Consider the following 19,696-nt stretch of genomic DNA (forward strand, 5'->3'; position numbering starts at 1 on the left):
CACGGTATATCAGGAAGGTTGCTGCGAGTTTGGACAGGTGCCTGCAACTACCCCCCAAACGGCCATGGAAGAGAAATAAGAACGAACCCAAAGGATGATAACCAAAGCGTGGCAAGGTAGTCCGGGATTAATTGTCCGCTCGTGAGGAGAATATAAGCGTAACCAGGAAATAAGTGGAACTCATAAGAGGCAAAGGAAGGAGACACCAGCCCGTTTTGTTGCCCATATTACACCGACCAGTCTTTGACACCATCCATCCTTCACCACCTTGCTTTGCGTCGTACCCATTCAATCAACCTCCACCATCACGAGGAACGCTCAGAATCCGAAGCATCCGGAGTCGTGACAGTCGTTACTGCTATATCAAGCGCATCGTGCGTTGTTCGATCAGTTGAGGAACCCCTTGCATGCTGCTGTTCCGCACAAGCAGGGGATACGATCCGTGCTTCCGATCTCGCGCTCGAACTTGTAGTCGTACGTCAACTCTTCGTCTATAACACGCCGCGTTAGCTCAAACTGTCACTGCATCTCATGCCACTTTCTACCATAAAAGACTTACTCTGAGCAATGTCGCGCAGCGCATAGATAACGATGCGCTTGCTCCCTTCCACTTTGATGATCTTGGCTGTACAATTGGGCATGCAGCTATGGTTGATGAATCGGGCAATACCGCCCTTCTTCGTCGCATCAATAACGGTGTTATCGTCGATGCGGAAGAGGTAGCTGCTACCGATGCCGCTCTTGAGGTATCTGGCTTCGCGAAGTTCGGCAATCTGCTGTCGGACTTCCTCACCAACGTACTCGATGATCATGTCATCTTTGTTGATGTTTTCCATTGCATAAAGACCCCAGTTATGAATAGCGGATCGCGCGAATTTCACTGGCTTCTTTCGCTTCTTAAGCTGGTTGAACCGCAAGACATCCGAATCTTGCCCAAAGTTCTTTCGCTGATCATTGATCTCCGCAACATATCGGCGATTGTTGACACGGTTGGCACGCGAATTGCCCTTGGCGACCAGGCTATCTGCTGCGAGCCTGGCGGCTTCTGCGGCGGCAGCGACAGAGTTGGTGTTCCCGTTCTTGGCATTCTTTTCCCGCTCTTCCCTGGCCTTCTTGACCTTAATATGATGGGGAAGATACTTGGACTTCTCAGAATTGAGAATTTTCTTGACGCCCTCGGTCCTGGCACATCCAGTCGGATTGGGCACATAATAACCGCCGATTCCAACTGGTTTATCGATTGACCCATCCTCCGAATTGAGTTGCCGGATCCTATTCCGTCTCCAAAGCCACAGCTCAGCATCACAATCAAGCTTAGCGGTGCCAAACTTTCTTTGGAGCCTCTGGGCATCTGGTCCATCCTCGCCTTGAAATGGCACCAGTTTCAGGGTTCCAATATCCAAGTTGAAATCCTTGGGTAGGACGAGAGCGTCGACGACCTCCGATGGATACAATTCAGGATCCAGATCAGGTTTGCTTTCTGCCTCGGGAGCCTCCGGGGCTTCCCCTTTGGTGTCGAGTTCAGGTTCGGGTACAGGTTCAGGTTCACCAACCTGGGATTTCGCTTCAGCGTCCGGAGCACCTTCAATGTCTTCAATCCCTGCGGCCCGAAGAGCCTCTCTCTCAAATGTCTCCTGTTGTTGCTTTTTGAGCGCCTCGCGCTCCTCGAAGATCTGCTTTTTGGATTTTTTCTTGGCTTTGGCCTTCTTCTTCGGTTTTATGTTATCTGGTATAGGTGTTGGCAACCGCGAGTCCTCGGTCTCTTTGTCCTCTGCCGGTTCGGCTTTAACGTCGGCATCAGGTAGGCCATTTAATGGTGCTTCGACGCCTGTGGGGGTAGCAGTCTCCACAGCCTGCTCCTGTGAAGGCAGTTCGGTCTCGATGCGTGCGATAGTCGCCTCGAAGAGCTCTTCAGCTTTCTTCTGCCGCTTAATAGCCGTTTCTGCCGGAAGGTCCAGTTTTCGCTTCTTTAGCAGGGCTGATGTATCGTTAAGAGCGAAGCTGGCCTCCGTCATTGAGTCGTCTTCACCAGCAACCCAGGACCCAGTTTCTTCTTTGTTCCGGTCCTCCTCTGAACTTACACGGCTCCTTGGCCGAGACTCTGGTTCCTCTGTATCCCGAATCATAGAATATCGGTTATCCACACCATCGTCAGAATCATCGTCACTATCGGAGTTAAGACGATGATGCAGAGACCGAAGATCTACTCGTTGCGTGGGTCGTGCCCGCGCAAAGGGATCGTTGAACCCATGTTTTCGGGCATTCACTCCTCTGCTCTTCAGCTTTCGGACCCGTAAAGTTGAAACATCAGCGCGAGCCGTACGCCTCTCAATTGGGTCGGCTCTCGAATTCGGAGTACCAACTGGGGAAGACCTGCCTTCAGAGTCATCGAAGACAATCGATGGAATCGTACCACTATGAGCGTCGTCAATGTTGAGCTTACGCCGCTTTGCAGCATGATTGACCGGGTTAAGATAGTCGAAGACTGCAGGAAGGGTGATTTTGGTACGGATGGTCTTGAGTAGATGCTCCGTCATTTCTCGTCGTATCACTTCGGCAGCCTCCTTGACCGGATCGAGGTTCTTGGCCCGTTGTTTCTTCTCCTCCTCAATGTCTGCCTCTTCATCACGGCGACGCCGGTCTTGATCATCACGTTGTCGGTGCTCGGGTGGCGGTCTTTTCTCCGAACCATAGCTGTGCCTGCGATGATCCTCAGAGCTCCTTGAGCTCTTGCCCACCGTACCGAAGAGGTGAAGATCCATGACCATGCTGTAAGTGAAGAACGCTGTGTCGTTTGCGGAATTGTAGCACTTGCTTGCTTCGTCTCGCCCATAATGAGAATCGCGGAAGATAATGTAGTAACCCGTCCTATCCGCGCGAATGTCATCAAACCCATATTGCTTGAGCCGCTTCTTCATATGAGCCACAGTTGTTGGCATCACTGGAACATACTCATGCGCCACAAAAATATACGGCTCGCTCTTGATATGATTAACGATCGGTTCGGTTTCGATGATGCTGGGATGTCGAGGCTTGGTTGAGGTCCAACCGGCTTCGGAGCCTCCAAGGGCCCGGTGCGCTGCTGGACCTTTGGGGGCTGTTGGCGGAGGTCCAGGGATGACCTCACCAGCTCTTGGTTTAGGCCCGGTAGGAATCTTGTAGGCAGCACTCGGGGTCTGCGATGTTTCCCTACTCTTTTTAAGAACAGCCTCCATCAAGGCCTTGCTCTTTCGGCCTTCGGGGTCAAACTCGACGCGGACTTGGTTGGCCTCTATCCTCCTCCCGTGCATTCCTCGGACAGCTCTCCTGGCAGCTTGATGAGCAGGAACAGGTACGGGTCGTGAAGAGGTCGGTTTCGAATCTTTGTACCGAATCGTCGCGAAGCCGAGATAGCTTCCCGTCTCTGGGTGCATCTTGTTGCTGCTTTCCGCGATGTCGCCGAATGATGCGAATATGGTGGTGACTTTTGTGAAGGCGATCAAAGGATTGAAGCCTCTCACAAGAATTTGGACTGGGGGCCCCGGGCCACAGGAGGTCTTGGGGTCATATGGATAGGGCTTCAGGTTGCTCGGCGCATCAATCAATTGGGCTTTAGGGAGGTGAAAGTTGACGTTGATGTAGCTGAGTTTCCCGCCGTGCGCCAGGCGTGGATCTGAAGGGGGAGCGTCATCTTCATCGTTCTATAAGCAGTATTAGCCAATTGATTCACAAAGATGACGCTCTCCCCCCTTCCACGCCGACGTGTTCAGTGTACGTACCAAGCCATAATCCTTGTATATAGGTTTCGCCTTTTTCTTTTCGGAGCTCGACAGTTTTTTGTCCAGGAGAGGATCATATGTGCATATGGTGCACAAGACGGAGCGACTAGGGTCGCGGGGCGGGACACGTTCGGTACCGTCAGGGAGTGGGACGAGAGAATCAGTGGCCGAGCCGTTGAGCGTCGGTGTCAGGCCGTTTTGCTTGTCGGCATGATGGGGCGAGACAGAGTGCGGCTTCGCATGAAGGGATGTAGAGAGATATAAGGATGACGGTGAGTCGGCGGTTGTGAGAGGGGTGGTGGAGTTGTGAGTGTGAGAGTTCCTCACTGAAGCTGAGGCCATGGCGGGCTGTCGCGTGGAGGAACTGAAGATGGATGAGCTTGTGCTTGCATGCGAGCTTGCAGAGCCAACCGTGTTTAGCGTGTCGCCGGGCAGCGACTCGGTATCTTCAAGCGGAGGGCGGGTTGCGTCAGCACCGGCGGATGAGCTGTGATTGAGAGAGGTTATGTGTGAGCGGCCAGGACTGGCTCCGTCATCAGATCGGTTGGAAGTGAATGAGGACAAGGGAGTGTGATGGCCGTTCGTGTCAACTGGCTGTGTGGACGGAGAAGCTTGCGCTCTCATTCTTGCCCGCTCTCGCTCCGTAGCTCTGTCCCTGGCAGCCCGCGGAGCGGCGGGGAAGAACTGAGCGAAACTCGCGCCGGACGACCGAGACATTGCGAGAATGGGGAACGTCTACCTCTCCCGCCTTCCTCCTACCATCATCACTCGAGTCGGCGAAACTGCGAGATAGCATGCATGAGGGGATCGATGCGGGCGGATTGAGCTGGGACGTGGCCGAAGTCGAGGGCGACGTGAGCTGCGATAACTTTTGTGAAGGGCAGAATCGCGCGCGCGTGCAGAGCGAGAGAGAACCACGCGACAGGACGGGCGGGACTGAGCTTTTGCCGATCAGGGCGGGCGCTGACGCTGAACGCTGAACGGGGGGGTGACTGCAGTGGCTGAGTGGTGAACGGGGCAGCGAATGAGGGCGTGGAGTGGTGAGCTCGATTGTGTGCGAAGGAAGGAATGAATCTGGATCAAATAGAGACGGCGAGCCCTGCTGACATCGGCGACACGGAAAACGCTGAGTGGGAGACGATGGTTCGTTGTGAGCAGTGCAAAAGCGTGGCGGGATTGAATGAAGTCGAAAGTTTGAGAGTGTTCTTCCTCCAAAGGAGGTGCGTCAAGGGCACAAGGGCATGGGCAGCGCAGACCGGGTTGTGGACCATGGATTCTTCGATGCGCCGGCCGCTGAAAGTTGAAACAAGAGTGGAAGGGCAACATGGCGGCAGGCGGATAAGGGGATTTGCTAAGCCAAAAACGGAAAGATACTCCCAGGTTCGTCCTGCGCCAAGCATCAAGCTGGCCTGTGCATCAACAATTAAAGCCCGTGTCGCGCTTCATTTCCCTTGTCGCGTCCGCTACCTTCCGCCAGGAGCGTGAAAGCGCAAAGTGGCCCGGTGGAGGGGCATCCACATGTCAGTCACTGTGTTCCACTGTTGGTTTACCATTTCAGTTCTTAATTTACAACCAACTGCGTCATTGCAGCTTCAACGATCCCCAACTCTGTTGTTGATCTCCATCACCACAAAGGGATTGAAGTCTGAAGAACACTTGTTTCGAAGCTGTTGGCTTCAAACTATGTGGCGATTATCACCCACAATCGACGACCGGAAACTGTATTTTGTTCAAAATTCAAGCTAACTACAAAAGACGCGCTTTCTACTGTTTACACAGGGCTAAAAAGCGTCTGATTGTTGAAATACAGTAAGAACCACAAGGTTCCCTTGTTCCCTGCTCTGCCATATGACAGCCTAACGGTTGACAACGCCCAACACCAAACAAGCCGTGAGAACATCATCATTACGGTCATTTATTTGACTTTCTTCCGAATAAACGCCAAATCATCCATGCTTGCTCCGACAATGAAGATGAAACACCATGGAACCATTCCTTTCCCAACCATAACGGCGCTCATAATGTTGCATAGTGCGTAAAAGAATTGGCCAGACCAACCATGACAAACCAGCCGACTGACCATTGTGATAATTCATCTCATCGTCCAGTCTCTGAACTCCGTAACAAAAAATAGATAAATCAATAAACCAACGCCACTCGTGTAGAAAAATTGACGAAAAAGTCACTCAGCAAGTGCTCGATTTTCCAATGAACGCCTCTGCTCAGAAATCGGTTGAAAGCTGGAAATCATCATCGGAATCATCGAAATGAGGCACAGTCTCATGGTCACTGTGCTCTTCTTCCTCATCATGGGTGAAGATGGAAAGCAGCCCGAGTGGCTTCTGAAAATCTTGTTTGGTCTGAGCCTGCGCAAACCGAGCCGGGGTGATGGTATTGTCTGACCCATTGGACACCAAGCTGCTGGTGCGGGCGAAAGGGCGAGGCCTTGGCCCAGATTGCTGTTGATTGCTGGCAGCAGCGCTAGCTGGCCTTGCAGCCTCGGAAACAGATCTGCCTCTGCTGTATCCTAGAGTATTTCGGGATGTTGCACTAGAAATTGGACGGTCCTTCGACAGGGTTCTGGCGTGACTTGCATTTGATAGCGAGGGCTTGCGCGCAAAAAGACTGCCTTTGTTAACGGCCGTCAAAGAGGGCTTGCTATTCACCTGTGGGCGGGATATGCTTCGTTCCCTCGCAAAAGTATGGGACAGAGCGGAAGCAGCTCTTCGGGCTACCAACGTACTAGGCGGCCTGCTTGGTAGGCGCCCAGTCTTCTTGGTTTCTCCGGAGCAAGAAACTGCAGCTGCGTCCACTTTGGTCTTCTTCAGGAGATCCTTGCTCTCAGGGATGTCGCCAATGCTCCAGTCGAACTCCTCCATGTCTTTCTTGATTTGTTCGTCGCCGCGTGCAAAGTCACGCTGTTGCCGCTCTGCCATTTCCCTCTCCTTGGCAGTCATGCCATTGTTGTCCAATTTCTTGTAGTAATACTCGTAGTATCCCTTGAACATGTTCTCGGGCTTCAGCGACTCGAAGGTCAAGGCGTGCGCAGGGAGGACGTCGGACTCGTACGGAAGGTCCTGTGCCGGGGGAGGACAGTACTCGATCTCCTCCTCGTCGTCGTTTTTGGGCTTGATATCAGCATGCACGTCCAGCTTGGAGTCTTGGGTCTGCGGCGCGGCTTGCTTTTGACGAAGGGTCGTCGTTGGCTTGACGGTTGACTTGAGATCGCCGCCTAGTTCCTTGCCTCCGCCGGTTTGCTGTGCCGCTCTTGCCTTTGCGTTGGTGGTCTTGTTCCCGAGCGGTGCTCTGACAGTTCGAGGGGCTGTTTTGAATGGTCAACCGATATCCTTTGCGCAACCAACCTCTTTCGATTGTGGAAAGAGATCATAAAGAGCACTCACCGGGCGTCATCATGGCTGCCCCAGTGCCCTTAGTGAAGACATTATCGCCTTTTGCAATCGTGCCCTTTCCGGCAAACACTCGAGTGGTGTTCTCATCGTTGAGAGGGACCTTCAACGGCGTTTTCGGGTACAAAGCGCCAGGTGTCTTCACTGGGAGTTGTTTAGCATTCCCAGCTTGATGCGCAATGCGATTTTCTTGATCTTGATGTGCTCTCAACATCTTGCTGTGTTGCTATGGGATCGCTCCCAACTGCCCAGAAGAGTTTTTGTAGTCGTATGTAGGTGGTGCGGGGAAAAGGTCCAGTAATCGGATGCTCTTCAGTTCAAGTGCTTGGAGCCTTCGGTCTGTTTGTGGGTGAACGAGGCGAGGCGTTGGCCGAGCAACGGAGTGAGCTGCTCAACTTAACTGGCCCCACATTTGAGCCAGCCCCTTGCTGCCCGCCTGTGGAATCCTATCCAGGGGATCCAGACCGACAAGTTTCAGTGGATGAGGATGGAAATTGAAAGACACCTAGCGGGAAGCTGTGAGCAGCCCATTCAGATGGTCAGACTTGCCAGACCGCCCGCTGGCGCACTGAACGCACTGGGTCAACTGGACCAGGGGCAGCTGGACCCCCGATCTGGGCACGATGTATGGCTCCCGTATCTCCCAAGTCACGGCAGGCGAGGGAGACACGCAGGCGGCCGTTATGGAGGGGAGGGGCACTCTTCATATTGCAAACCCACTATCATCTGTCCGCTACCTTCCTCTCCTTCTCCTCTTCCCTTCCATCAACCCAACCAACACATCCACACCATCCTCACAAACTGCCCTTTTCGCACTCGAGATACCCTTCAACTCGCAACATCGCGCTCTTCTAATCTCACCTTTCCACCACACAAACACATAATACCGACACAATGGACCGCATCAAGGAGGTAAGAAACATCATCGCTTTCGAGAGCTTGATCCCTGTTGTGGACCCCCACCAACTGCCCAGCGATGCGTAACCCCTTAATGGGAGCAACAGCCAGCTACGGCCACCGCCACATCCGTGTATCCCCAGGTCTGCCCGTCAAGGCCTAAACATGCCCGCGACTGCTTGACACCACTATCGCGATGCTCTTTGACGACGGAATGCTGACCAGCGCGATTACGCTTACAGAAAATGAACCAGCTCCGCCTCGAGGCTGACGAGGCTTCGGCCAAGGTCGAGGAGCTCCAGTCCAAGATCAAGGTCCTCGAGCAGGAGAACCTTCAGAAGGAGCAGGAGATCACCTCCCTCTCCCACAAGAACAGCGTGCTAGAAAGTGAGGTGGAAAAGCTCGAGACCCAGGTTAAGGAATTCAAGAGCGCCGCCGAGGATGGCGCGCAACAAGGCACTCAGAACGAGACGCTGACACGGAGACTTCAACTTCTTGAAGAGGAGGCCGAGGAGGCTGACAAGACTCTCCGCGAGACCAACGAGAAGTACGTTCGCATCGAAATACACACACCCCTGGACGATGAGATGGGGGAGGGTCCTAACCCCTGTGCCCTTGAACCCCTTTTCTTTGCGACACCTTAGACTAACATGATGTTTTCCTCCTTTAACAGGCTTCGCCAGACCGACGTCAAGGCCGGCCACTTCGAGCGCAAGGTTCAGGCCCTCGAGAACGAGCGCGACCAGTGGGAGTCCAAGTACGAGGAGATGGCCAAGAAGTACGCCGAGGTACAGAAGAGCTTGGAAGAGTTCCAGGCCGATATTGCCAACATCTAAGTTGGGCAACAGATGCAGTCGGAACATGGTGGAAATTCCTTTCTTTACGTTTGTTCACAGCGTCACCGCATCGATAATATCAGCCTGACCCTTTATGCCGTTTGTCCTCGGGTTGTCGAGTAGGGAGATAAGACGGACAAACCAAGCCGTCATCTAACTCCCTCGTACAACTCATATTGCCTACTAGTTCAAAGCATAATCCATCATCCCAGCATTGCACATACAGTACTTGAACAAGATCTAGATATCGTAAGGGATACCGCTGTCAGAAATAGCGGGAGATTATTTCCTTCGCCATGTAACCTATCACGACCGCTTCGCTTTCTTTGCCCTCTGTTTCCTCTCTGTGACGTTTCGGTCATGTCGGCTTTCGTATGTGAATTTTCTCTTCTTCTTTTTCTCTGGGAAGTTTCGTTTTGATTTCTTGTCGGCCTCTTGCTGCGCCGCCTCTTCAGCCGCCTTCTTCTTCTTGTTGTTCGTCTCCGTCTCGGAATCTTCTTCGTCCTTCAAGGTCCGTGGTTTGTGGATGCCGTCCCTATCTACGCTGACAGCTTCTACTGTCACGGTCGTATAGCGGTCTTCATCGATATACTCCTCCTCAACATCAAGCGCAGGCTCTTCCGCCACGTCGTCCTCGGATAGCCCATCCCATTCGTCGTCTGACTTGTTCTCGGTGGGTTTGTCGTCGGTACCGGCACGCTCTGCCTCGTGGAGAAGCTTGTGCACTGTTTGGATATGTTCCTCGAGGTTCTTCTGCCGCTCCTCTCTGATCTGTACCCGACGTGGATTAGACTTAGTGCCATGGAACCAACCAAGAAAGACAGCGGTCATGCGGTACGTACCTGCTTTCTCAACCTAATTCGTTCCAGCCGTGCCTCTTCCTCTGCTTGCGCCTTCGCAGCCTTGATGCGGGCCTGTTTACGCTTGTGGAAACCGGTAAGATATTCGGTGCGGGCGTCCTTGTCGAATGTGATTTCCTCGACCTTGTGCACTATCTTGCGTTTCTTGGGTGGCGGCGCGAGCCCACTCTTTTTGGGCCTTGGGGCAACAAAGAACGCTGGATCCCTCTCCATAATGGCTTTGAGGGTTGACTTTGAGTGGAAAGTTCGTTTGGTGGTTTTGTGGAGAAAACAAGAAATCGAGGTAGAGGTAAGGGCGGGAAGGATGTTTGGATGCAGCGATCTGGATGCTCTGGGTTCAACTGTAAATTTACTGATAGCCACCCCCCTGTTCAAATGTTCACTCGAACGGGGCACCATGCAGGAAGCGGCCTTATCGTATTCTGCCCTATTCTACCGCCTATCTCTGATGTCCATAGCCTGCCGGTCACACCCAGCATCCAATCCCATGCATCAGACGTCTGGCGCTCTCTCAGTGCAGTGACATCCACGCTCCCGGGCTCTGGATCCTGGAGCTACACCACGCTGCCAGTTTGTACACTACACCATATTCGCATATCCAACACAACAACCGACGACGACAACATCGCAGACAGTTTGGCATAATCTGTAAATCATGCAACTCTCGATAGTAACAACCCTGCTCGCCTCTACGGCAGTGCATGCCTTCTCGGACTCTTCACCATTTGTCCTCTTTTCCACCTCCAAGTACGTCATGTCCCAATTGTCGCCGTGGGTGGTGTCCCTTCAAGTTGCCCTCGCGCCATCACGATCTTGTGCACCACATCCCACTCAGTTGCGCTTTCATGCATGTGACTTCGATTGAAGATGCTGACCCTTTTGAAACCGTGATTTCCAGGCTCAATACACCCGAAAGATACGATCAGCTCCAAACCAGCAATCAAGTAATTGCTTCCGCCAAGGAAATCCTTTCCTCTTGTCCTACGAAGGACTACGTTATCGTCTCCCAGCCGAACGTGCACGCCGCCGACATCCGCGATGGCTCGCACTGTAAAATGCGCAGTCTATGCGACACAATCGCAAGCAAGGAAATCAAGGGCCGGTTCAGCGTTGCGGAGGTAGTCGGCGACCTCTCAACCCATTCGTTGGAGGATTATGTGAAGGAAGCCTGCGCTGCCAAGGGGAAGGTTGCCGGTATCGTCAAGGTTGACCTCACGCATCTACCTTCATTGGAGCACAAGGATGAGAGGGCGCAAATCCTGGCTTCTAATGGTATGTTTAGTTCGGATCACGGGTCGGCTATTGAATTGCCCCATACTAACCTGAGCAACCATAGACGATCAGCTGGGCCTGATGCTCGATACGCTTGAGGGCGACTATACCCTTGTCATGGTATCAGACCCTAACGAGTTCAAGGCTTACCAGCCTGACTTTATCGAGCCAGTCCATATGGATCTCAAGCGCGGACAGTTTAGCTCTCAGGAGGGCAGTGACAACGGCAACACCACTTATGATAACCGCCCGCTGTTTGTGAAGTATCAGTTCTTCACTCCTGGTATGTAATCATCATCTCAAGTCAGCGCTTTCTTCCAAGGCAGTAGACTGACACTGAACCAGGCATTTTCGTCGCCCTGCTCGCTCTCATTGTCATGCTCTCCATCCTTGGCGTCGGACTGAAGGCTCTCGGTAGTCTCGAAGTCTCATATGGCGCTTTCGACAAGGAGATGGGACCGACTGCACAGAAGAAGCAGCAGTAAAGCACTTGGAGGCCCTGTGCTTAGTATTTGTAGGGTTTGGGATGCAACGAACAACAGATATGCATGCGGCAGAACAAAGGTTTTGCTTTGCTATGGAATCATGCTATGTATATGGGTTTGGGGGACAGGCCGGAGTTCGAGGGTTACTGTTCTTGGTTGGGTATCATTAAAGCATTGCGCATTCGTACACTAGAACAACACAAGATGGGAATGAAAACAAGAATGCACGTATGAGCTAGCTATGATATGCACGAAACATGTCCAACTTTGTAAACTTTAGCTTGTCACCTTGGTGAAATGAATTTTCTTTTACGCCGCTGATATTTGCCAGATAATCCTCTATTGATGTTTTCCCTTACAGAACGCCTTGAAAGTGAACAAGTAAAATGCTGAAATAACCGCCCCTCAAGAAATCATTCTCGCCATACTCTGGTCTCTTCCAGGACAGGACGACTCCTGCGGTAGCCCTTAACCAACCCTGGGCAGTCACCCAAACCATCCATTCATTCATTGCTCCCCGCAGGTGGCCAGCCTTCTGGCATCGCATGCATTCCCCGAGTCCGTGTGGTAGGAGCCACTTCTCCATCTCTACCACTCCTTGGTGCTTACTATCCGATGAAGATTCCCCGATTCTCCAACAGGTCTCTGGCAACCAGTCCAGGTAGTCCAGTCGACACGACCATCCCTGAAAACGCCTCGCCTTGCTGCCTCGCGCTCCACTCATACCAAGTGGCTGGGCAAGAGGAAGTTGGCCACGCCGTTCTTGACGGCGTACTCGTGCCCGCAGTGGCCGCACACGAGCTTGCCCTCCATCATTTGGGTCTCCATGAGCAGCTCGTGCAGCTCCTTGAGGAGAGCCTCGTCGGACTGAAGGTCCTCTGGCGAGGGAGGCTGCTCGGGGAGGGTGGGGAAGCCGAGCTGGCGTGTGTTAGTTGAGTGCGTCGTCGAAATGATGTTGTTTGAGGTGAAGTGAAAGTGTGGGAGGGTGAGGGAGGTGTGAGTGAGACGTGAGGAGGGAGTTGTGAGATGGACATGTGGAAATTCTCTGAAAATTGTGGATGAAGATATGTTGTAAATCCATATCGGAATGGTGAGTCGGATTGAAATGCAAAACGAGTTCCACGTACCTCAGTAGAAGTAGTCCGCAGAGCAGCCCAGTCGATGCGAGGCAAGACATTGATCAGAAGTTGAGGGTTGATTTCGATATCATCTTTGGCCAGCTCGGCCTCCTTGGGGTGCAGCGGGAATGAGTCGTTGGATGACTTGCAGTTCTTGACCGCGCAGGTCAGAAAGTTGAGTGTCATGACCTTCATCTTGGCGGGTTTTGGTTGATTGAATATTATGTTTCTCAACTAGTTTTGGATTCGGGCAGCGAGACGTAGAGTTTCGGGGAAGATAGTGAAAAGATGTTCAAGGTTTTCCTGGTCGTGGTTTACAAGTCGGTACTGTCTTACCAAAAATGTATTAAAAAAAAAAGTTCGATATCCCAGCGACTCGAACGGATAAAAATGGATCCACGTGATGCTACTTTTATGCTTCCGACTTACAAACACGCCACTACATCGCCAGAGCAACCATCACAACCATTACTGCGACTGATATACATAGGAATAAAAGCAAACTATGCGATGATCCAAATACGCCCATGATTTGATTCTGATTGTTTTTTCCCTTTTAACACTACTCGTCTGGGCTACTCACGCCCGCCCAGACCCCCATAGCTACCTGTTATGCAGCCTTGTCAGATTTCAAATATTCGAGGTATTGCCTACTCCATGCCCTTTCCGTACGTACCCTTAGGGGCGCGACGAAGGCGAATATACAAAACGAGACCTAGAACTAATACGCCAAAGAAAAGGACCTTGGCGAACAAGGGGGCACCAGTGTCATCGTCGTCGGCGGTGGCGGCGGGGATGCTGTCGTGCGCAGGAGGCTTGGCATCGGTAACAGGAACAGGAGCAGCAGGCTTCTCGTCTTCGTTTGCGTACGCGGGAGATGCCCATTCCGATTGGCCTTCCAGGCCTGATGAGAAAAAACACCGACTCATCAGCACATGGACTCATATACACGGGTAAACGGTCATAGAAACAAAACGATCCACAATTGGACACCATTGTAGGTATGAGGATCCAAAAAGTTTTGCTTCTATATCCTTTCCTCTTTTATATGACCTTTCCCACATAGCAGGTTTGTGAACAGTTAATGGTGGGGAAATGGGGATTCGCAAGGATGGATAGAAGACGCTTTTTAAAGCTCCACATGGGTACCTTCAGGGGGAACCTCAAGCTCGCCACTCTTGGCGATCTTGATGGGCTCAGCAGGAGCATCGCGAGGGCCGGTCTTGGTGTTCTCGATCTTCTCGACGACATCGTAGCCCTCGAGGACCTCGCCGAAGACGACGTGCTTGCCATCGAGCCAACTGCAACAGAATGCGTATTAGCCAACGGGGCACTTCCTAGACCGTGCGGCTCGAGTGTATTCGACTTACGAGGTGATGACAGTGGTAATGAAGAACTGGGAGCCGTTGGTGTCCTTGCCAGCGTTGGCCATTGAGAGGAGACCCTTCTTGGAGTGCTTGAGCTTGAAGTTCTCATCGGCGAACTTGTCACCATAGACTGTACGCAAGCGGTTAATAATATGGACCAAAGTGCCTAATAGAACTTGGAAGTAACATACTGGACTTGCCACCGGTGCCATCGCCCTTGGTGAAGTCACCACCCTGGATCATGAACTGCTTGATGACACGGTGGAAGGTAGAGCCCTCATAACCGAAGCCCTTCTCGCCAGTGGCAAGAGCGCGGAAGTTTTCGGCGGTCTTGGGGACGGTCTTGCCATAGAGACCCATAACAATGCGGCCGAGGGGCTTGTCGCCCTGCTCAATGTCGAAATAGACCTTGTGGGTGATCTTAGGGCCCTTGGCTGCCTCGGCGGACTGCGCAAAGAGCAGCATCGCGCCGAGGAACAGCGCGGCGGCGAGGAGGAGTCGCCGCAAGCTGAACATCTTGACGGTTCACGATAGTTTTTGGGTTGAGATGGGAAAAGACAATGACGTGACCCAAGTCAAAGAATTGGTGGAAAAGAAGAAGAGGAGGAGGAGGAAAAAGAGAAGGAAAAGGACAATTGATGAGACACTACCTATGATTCTCTTCGGTTGCAGTGGTCCCCGGCTCCGTTGAAGCTACGTTTCACCTACCAAATCGGGCGAGTTGCCCTCCACTGCCCGTCCCCACGACCGGGGAACCTGGAACCAGTGCACTGACGACCGGACCGACAGCGCGCGTCGTCCAACCAGTTCCTTTGCATCAAGGGCCTCGCATTTTCCCCTCAAAACAACAGGGGCAGCAGTCACGGTGTTCAGACAAGACGGGGATTGATGGAATCGTTGGGGTTCGTTCACAGCGACTGCGCGATTGCCCTGAGACGAGGGAGCGGGAGCTGCACCGCTGCAGAAGCGGGGCAGCCGAAGAGGTCCATGGGATGGATGTCTCACGCCAAGCCGACGGCGGATCCAGAACCACATGTACTTTTTAGACTCACCCTTAGCCACAAAGGGGGGTGTCAATCTGGGGCGCCGCGCTTGTGTGCACAGCGCCGCTACAGTACCTCGAGGCAGTTGTCGAGATCGTGAACCCTGCCGGCCGCAACGTCATTATACCTTGGTCTTTATTCTAATCAAACACAATAGATCACTGCATATACCACCACTTTCCCAATCTCTTTATGCAGTGAATCTCCACTTCCTTCGACTTGGGACTAATAAGGCCGGCGCATGTCGATTGATGCGACCGACAACTGATGCCGCAACTTTACTCCTCCTCGTCTTCGCAGTAGCGCGATGATGTCCTCCACGAACGAGGAGGACCCCTTCCTTGAGGTCCAACAGTATGCTCTGACCATCTCCCCCCTTTTTCCCAACTCACAAACCACAGTCAACCCAAAACATTGACAGCTAACCAAACTCCAAACACAGGGACGTCCTAACCCAACTCCAATCCACCCGCTCCCTCTTCACCTCCTACCTACGCATCCGCTCCCTCTTCACCTCTTCCTCCTCCTCTTCCACCGACTCCCCTGAGCTGATCGCGGCCCGCTCCGACCTCGAATCCGCCCTCTCCTCCCTCGCCGAAGACCTCGCCGACCTCGTCGAGTCCGTCAAGGCCGTCGAGCGCGACCCCACGCAATATGGTCTGTCGGCGCACGAAGTCACGCGGCGCAAGCGCCTTGTGCAAGATGTCGGGTCCGAGGTAGAGAACATGCGGCAGGAGCTCGCATCTAAATCCGCCGTCTCTGGAAAGGGTACCCAACAAAAGGACCAATTACCAGACCCATCATCTTTCGCCATCCCGGACGGTGAAAACAGTGCCGCTGGCGCCACCGGCGAAGACGACGATTACGCAGCCGAATTCGAGCACCAGCAGCAGATACAGATGATGCGCGAGCAGGATCAGCATTTGGATGGGGTATTCCAGACGGTCGGAGTGCTGAGGCGGCAGGCGGATGACATGGGCCGTGAGCTGGAGGAGCAGAGGGAGATGCTGGAGGTGGCGGACGATTTGGCGGACCGCGTGGGAGGGAGGTTGCAGACGGGGATGCAGAAGTTGACATATGTGATGAGGCACAACGAGGACACGCTGAGCAGTTGTTGCATTGCGGTCTTGATCTTTGTATTGATTTTGTTGTTGGTTTTATTGCTCATTCTGTGAGCTGGGAGCTGGGCGGGAGGATTGGGGTTGTGTCTTGGTTGACATCACTAGACTAGGCGGGCTGTTTTCTTTTTGGGTCCTGCCGGTTAAGAGGAGTTCTGGAGGGGTGTCTATGATGTTGGGCTCTCCTGTTACTTGCTTTGCTTTACCGCCTACAGCATCATGATGGACGGTCATACGGTAATATAATAATGACCTACTAGATCACTGTAACGACGAGTTGTTGCCGCTATGATCCGGTTGGAAACGGGCATCGGTCAGCAACATTGAGTTTGGAGCCATACAAAGGCTCAATTCTGCACCCGATACAAGGCTTTCTTTCTCTGAGTGCTGATGTGCTAGGTTTTTGTTTCTGTATGCCAACTACGAGCTCCGCCGCCTTGATTGTAGATACGCTGGGTATAAAACAGAAAGCGCCAAATACGCTGGGAAGCCCGGCCTTTCAGCTTCTTCTGATAGAACACTAACTTTTTGTAACCGGCACATGGCAGACGTTATCCTTCCAAGATGCTGGAAACCTCAAATGACCAACTCCTGGACGCCGTTGATATGACTTTTCTTTCTGACACACAACACACCAACCCCGTTCTCTGACACGACCACTTTATTTATCCAAGTGCAGCTCCAGTACTCTTCCTGAGCAGATCATGGACAACCTGCAACGAATTCACGGCACTCGACTTGACCGGTGCCCGAGCAGGGAACTCTACGAGCGCGGTCCTCAACGCCGCAAGGGCAGCAGTTCCATATGCATGGATAAACTTCTCCTCGTAGTTCTGGATCATAGCTTTCAGAACCACACACTGGGTATTTGAGATTTCGCCCGAAGGGGTGTTGACAATCTTCGCCATGGCCGCCCAGTAATGTCGTGGTGGGTATGGGTTTTGCTTCTTGGACGAGGCGAAGTTTCGCAACGATATCGCGGCGAAGCCGGCACCGAGACCCGTCATTCGGTCGAAATGCACCTGCTCCGTAACCCATCTTCCATTGTCCTTCCACCACCCTATCCTGGCGCGTCCTTGCTCCGTCTTCTCGCTGCCCCTATAACCCCACAGGACGGGACAGACGATGCGGAACTTGGCGAGAAGGATGTCGATCATGGAAGCCCCACGCCACGCGAATGCCGGGTCGGAAAACACGGCGGCAATACAGACACCCACGGGATCGGCTGTCTCTGGTCGTGGACCGCCTTCGTTGATGAACTGGGAAATGGTGGCCTTGGCGAAGACGTTCAGTAGATAGATAAATAGCGACGGGACCTGCGGATCGTTGTTGGTAGGCCCTTGGACTGGGGCTCGTGATTCGACGAGGAAGGTGTTCGGGTCAACGAGCTGAGATTGTACGCGGTTTTCGAGCGCCTCGCGTAGTAGAGCAGCAATGGTATTGTTCTGTCATTGTGTCCGGTTAGCACAGTCCCCCAAAAGCCAAGAATAAGGCTGATTTGGTGATAAATTACCTGTTGACGGTTGACTCCTGCGCCGCCTCCCGTGAGTTGTCCAACACACTTCCTGATCTCTCGACGCATATCTCCCATACGGGCTTTGAGCGCCTGATTTGCTTTTGCTTGATCCAACATAGACTTCCGCAGCTCTTTCAGGTTTTTGTGTATCACTGCCAATCGGTCCGCTCCTTGTTGCACGGGTGCTGGTGTCGGTGATTTGGCAATGGTCGTGGCCGTGGCGGTTCCATTGACCTGGATATTGTTCCCTAGCAAGTTACTGGTCGCAAGCTGAGAAGAGGCTGCAGATGCAGGCGTTGATTGCTTCAGGGCAGCAGTGGCAGGTTGCGCACTTGTTAGTGTCTGTCCAAATCCTCCAAAAGGCTTCGATGCAGCCGGTGCAGACGCTGGCTGCAACTCGGGTTGCTTTTCGAAAAGTGTTTTGCCATTGACTTGGGTCGCGGGTGGTTGTGATGGGGATGCCGTTGAGGCAGGTTTCGGGGCTGGAGATGGTGCCTTTGCTGGCTCGAAATCGGGCAGGACGGGCGGGATCTCGATTTTCTTCGCCTTGAGAGCGTTAAGCTTCCTTCGCTCAGCAGCAAGTTGTTCTTCTGCTCGTATCCTTTCCTCCTCTTTCTTGCGCTCCTCAACCAGACGTTCCTGCTCTTGTCTCAAGAGGTGTTCTTGGTACACCCTTTCGGCCTCCTCGCGTACACGTTCATGTTCCCTCCTAGCGGCCTCAATCAGAAGTCTATGCCGGGCCTCGGAATTGCGGTCGCCAGCAAGAATGTCGGATATGACTGATCGCGAGGAAGAGCTTGCCCACTGGTTGCCGTTTGGGCGAGCGGGGGACGAACCAGCCATCCTGTCGGTGGTTGGATGCGCTGCTGCTTGACAATCCCAGTCACCCGTCACGATTGCCGAACAGGTGGTGCACTGAGATATTTTTTCAGGCAGATATCGATATCGCTGCTTGGGTTAAAAAAAGGAAAAAAAGGGTGGTGTTAAGGTGATTGTCCGGTTTTGTCTTCGGCTTGACAGTTGCGGAAGGGTAAGTACTGTATGGATACTATCAAATGGAGTTGTACTTTGCGCGCGTCGCGAGTCTAATAGCACTAAGTCCACTCCATGGGTGCGGCTTTAGTTTGACATCCAATTCGTCTGTCTTAGTATCTTTACACACTGTGTGTGGTTAGGCGCAGTGCAGTGGTCCTTGCAGCCGCTTTTGGTGGGGGAGAACGGATGGAAGTGGCACCTTTCTATAAACCAACCTGAACTCCAGCCTTGATATATGGTTGGCAACAAGAACCTACCTGTGTAGACATTACAAAGCGTCTTTGGTATCTATAACTCAAATTTAGATGTCTGCTTATGTTGTGTTACGCTGAAATATCACCAGGTCCTCGGGCTTCCATTTGAATTACAATCAAGAGAAAGGGCTTCGGAGTGACTACCCTTGGAGTCGCCATTGTATGTACATACGAAGCTAAACTAAGGCAACGTGCTAGTGACATCTCAAACGAACTTTGATGCAGGATGTGTGATGAATCAAGGAAACATATTTTCATCGCAAGTTGCTGCATATCATCCTCATCCATTGGTGCTGCGGGCAGCAAACATCGACGAGAAGGTCAGCTTGTGGTCTTTGTATGTGGCAGATAGCAACTCCATTACCTAGTTCCCGCAGGTATCTGTGTCTCTCTTCTCTTCAACCGCTTTTGCGAATCGTACCGTCATCAAAGACACAGACCCCCAAAGCCTGCCGGAGCTTCTGACACGGGAGACACGGCTGTCGTCTTACAGTATGCGGTGTACTCGCGTCGATCCAGGGTTTAGGGTATCACCATCATCATTGATGTCTTCCCTGTTACGCCGGCAAGGCCAGTCCATGGGCCCCAGGTGATGCCCGGCACATCATGATATAGGTTGGCGATCCCCTTTCCGACCACCGTTGAGTTTCCCCGAGAGAAATGTCTGAGCACGTTTTCTCGATTACATCTCGAGTTTGTCGTCCCTGTCCCTGTGCAGACACATTCGTGA

General features: G+C 52.7%; 9 protein-coding genes across 9 annotated transcripts; 3 read left to right on the plus strand and 6 right to left on the minus strand.

Annotated features, from left to right (window-relative positions):
- Positions 1–293: 293 nt before the first annotated feature.
- NEUTE1DRAFT_144212 (uncharacterized protein) lies at positions 294–4,382 on the minus strand (the record flags this gene model as incomplete). The annotated part of the gene is made up of 3 exons (XM_009849754.1): positions 294–491; positions 560–3,680; positions 3,759–4,382. The coding sequence occupies 3 exons, from the start codon at positions 4,380–4,382 to the stop codon at positions 388–390; spliced, it is 3,849 nt and encodes a 1,282-aa protein (XP_009848056.1).
- A 1,598-nt stretch (positions 4,383–5,980) lies between these two features.
- NEUTE1DRAFT_76427 (uncharacterized protein) lies at positions 5,981–7,435 on the minus strand (the record flags this gene model as incomplete). The annotated part of the gene is made up of 2 exons (XM_009849755.1): positions 5,981–7,064; positions 7,156–7,435. The coding sequence occupies 2 exons, from the start codon at positions 7,377–7,379 to the stop codon at positions 5,981–5,983; spliced, it is 1,308 nt and encodes a 435-aa protein (XP_009848057.1).
- Positions 7,436–7,941: 506 nt separating this feature from the next.
- Positions 7,942–9,128, plus strand: NEUTE1DRAFT_115913 (uncharacterized protein; the record flags this gene model as incomplete). Its single annotated transcript, XM_009849756.1, has 3 exons — positions 7,942–8,077; positions 8,305–8,609; positions 8,736–9,128. The coding sequence occupies 3 exons, from the start codon at positions 8,060–8,062 to the stop codon at positions 8,896–8,898; spliced, it is 486 nt and encodes a 161-aa protein (XP_009848058.1).
- A 14-nt stretch (positions 9,129–9,142) lies between these two features.
- NEUTE1DRAFT_76432 (uncharacterized protein) lies at positions 9,143–9,971 on the minus strand (the record flags this gene model as incomplete). Its single annotated transcript, XM_009849757.1, has 2 exons — positions 9,143–9,669; positions 9,741–9,971. The coding sequence occupies 2 exons, from the start codon at positions 9,969–9,971 to the stop codon at positions 9,205–9,207; spliced, it is 696 nt and encodes a 231-aa protein (XP_009848059.1).
- A 362-nt stretch (positions 9,972–10,333) lies between these two features.
- NEUTE1DRAFT_115914 (uncharacterized protein) lies at positions 10,334–11,785 on the plus strand (the record flags this gene model as incomplete). Its single annotated transcript, XM_009849758.1, has 4 exons — positions 10,334–10,505; positions 10,657–11,030; positions 11,095–11,313; positions 11,376–11,785. 4 exons carry the CDS (start codon positions 10,414–10,416, stop codon positions 11,513–11,515), a joined length of 825 nt encoding a protein of 274 aa, XP_009848060.1.
- Positions 11,786–12,235: 450 nt separating this feature from the next.
- NEUTE1DRAFT_76439 (uncharacterized protein) lies at positions 12,236–12,828 on the minus strand (the record flags this gene model as incomplete). Its single annotated transcript, XM_009849759.1, has 2 exons — positions 12,236–12,433; positions 12,643–12,828. The coding sequence occupies 2 exons, from the start codon at positions 12,826–12,828 to the stop codon at positions 12,236–12,238; spliced, it is 384 nt and encodes a 127-aa protein (XP_009848061.1).
- A 183-nt stretch (positions 12,829–13,011) lies between these two features.
- NEUTE1DRAFT_115915 (peptidyl-prolyl cis-trans isomerase B) lies at positions 13,012–14,587 on the minus strand (the record flags this gene model as incomplete). Its single annotated transcript, XM_009849760.1, has 4 exons — positions 13,012–13,537; positions 13,783–13,934; positions 14,004–14,130; positions 14,192–14,587. The coding sequence occupies 4 exons, from the start codon at positions 14,514–14,516 to the stop codon at positions 13,284–13,286; spliced, it is 858 nt and encodes a 285-aa protein (XP_009848062.1).
- A 603-nt stretch (positions 14,588–15,190) lies between these two features.
- NEUTE1DRAFT_144219 (uncharacterized protein) lies at positions 15,191–16,448 on the plus strand (the record flags this gene model as incomplete). The annotated part of the gene is made up of 2 exons (XM_009849761.1): positions 15,191–15,397; positions 15,486–16,448. The coding sequence occupies 2 exons, from the start codon at positions 15,351–15,353 to the stop codon at positions 16,216–16,218; spliced, it is 780 nt and encodes a 259-aa protein (XP_009848063.1).
- Positions 16,449–16,825: 377 nt separating this feature from the next.
- NEUTE1DRAFT_57767 (uncharacterized protein) lies at positions 16,826–18,520 on the minus strand (the record flags this gene model as incomplete). The annotated part of the gene is made up of 2 exons (XM_009849012.1): positions 16,826–17,606; positions 17,675–18,520. 2 exons carry the CDS (start codon positions 18,518–18,520, stop codon positions 16,827–16,829), a joined length of 1,626 nt encoding a protein of 541 aa, XP_009847314.1.
- Between the last annotated feature and the right edge of the window lie 1,176 nt (positions 18,521–19,696).

The sequence above is a fragment of the Neurospora tetrasperma genome, assembly GCF_000213175.1.
Source record: "Neurospora tetrasperma FGSC 2508 unplaced genomic scaffold NEUTE1scaffold_1, whole genome shotgun sequence".
NCBI lineage: Eukaryota > Fungi > Ascomycota > Sordariomycetes > Sordariales > Sordariaceae > Neurospora > Neurospora tetrasperma.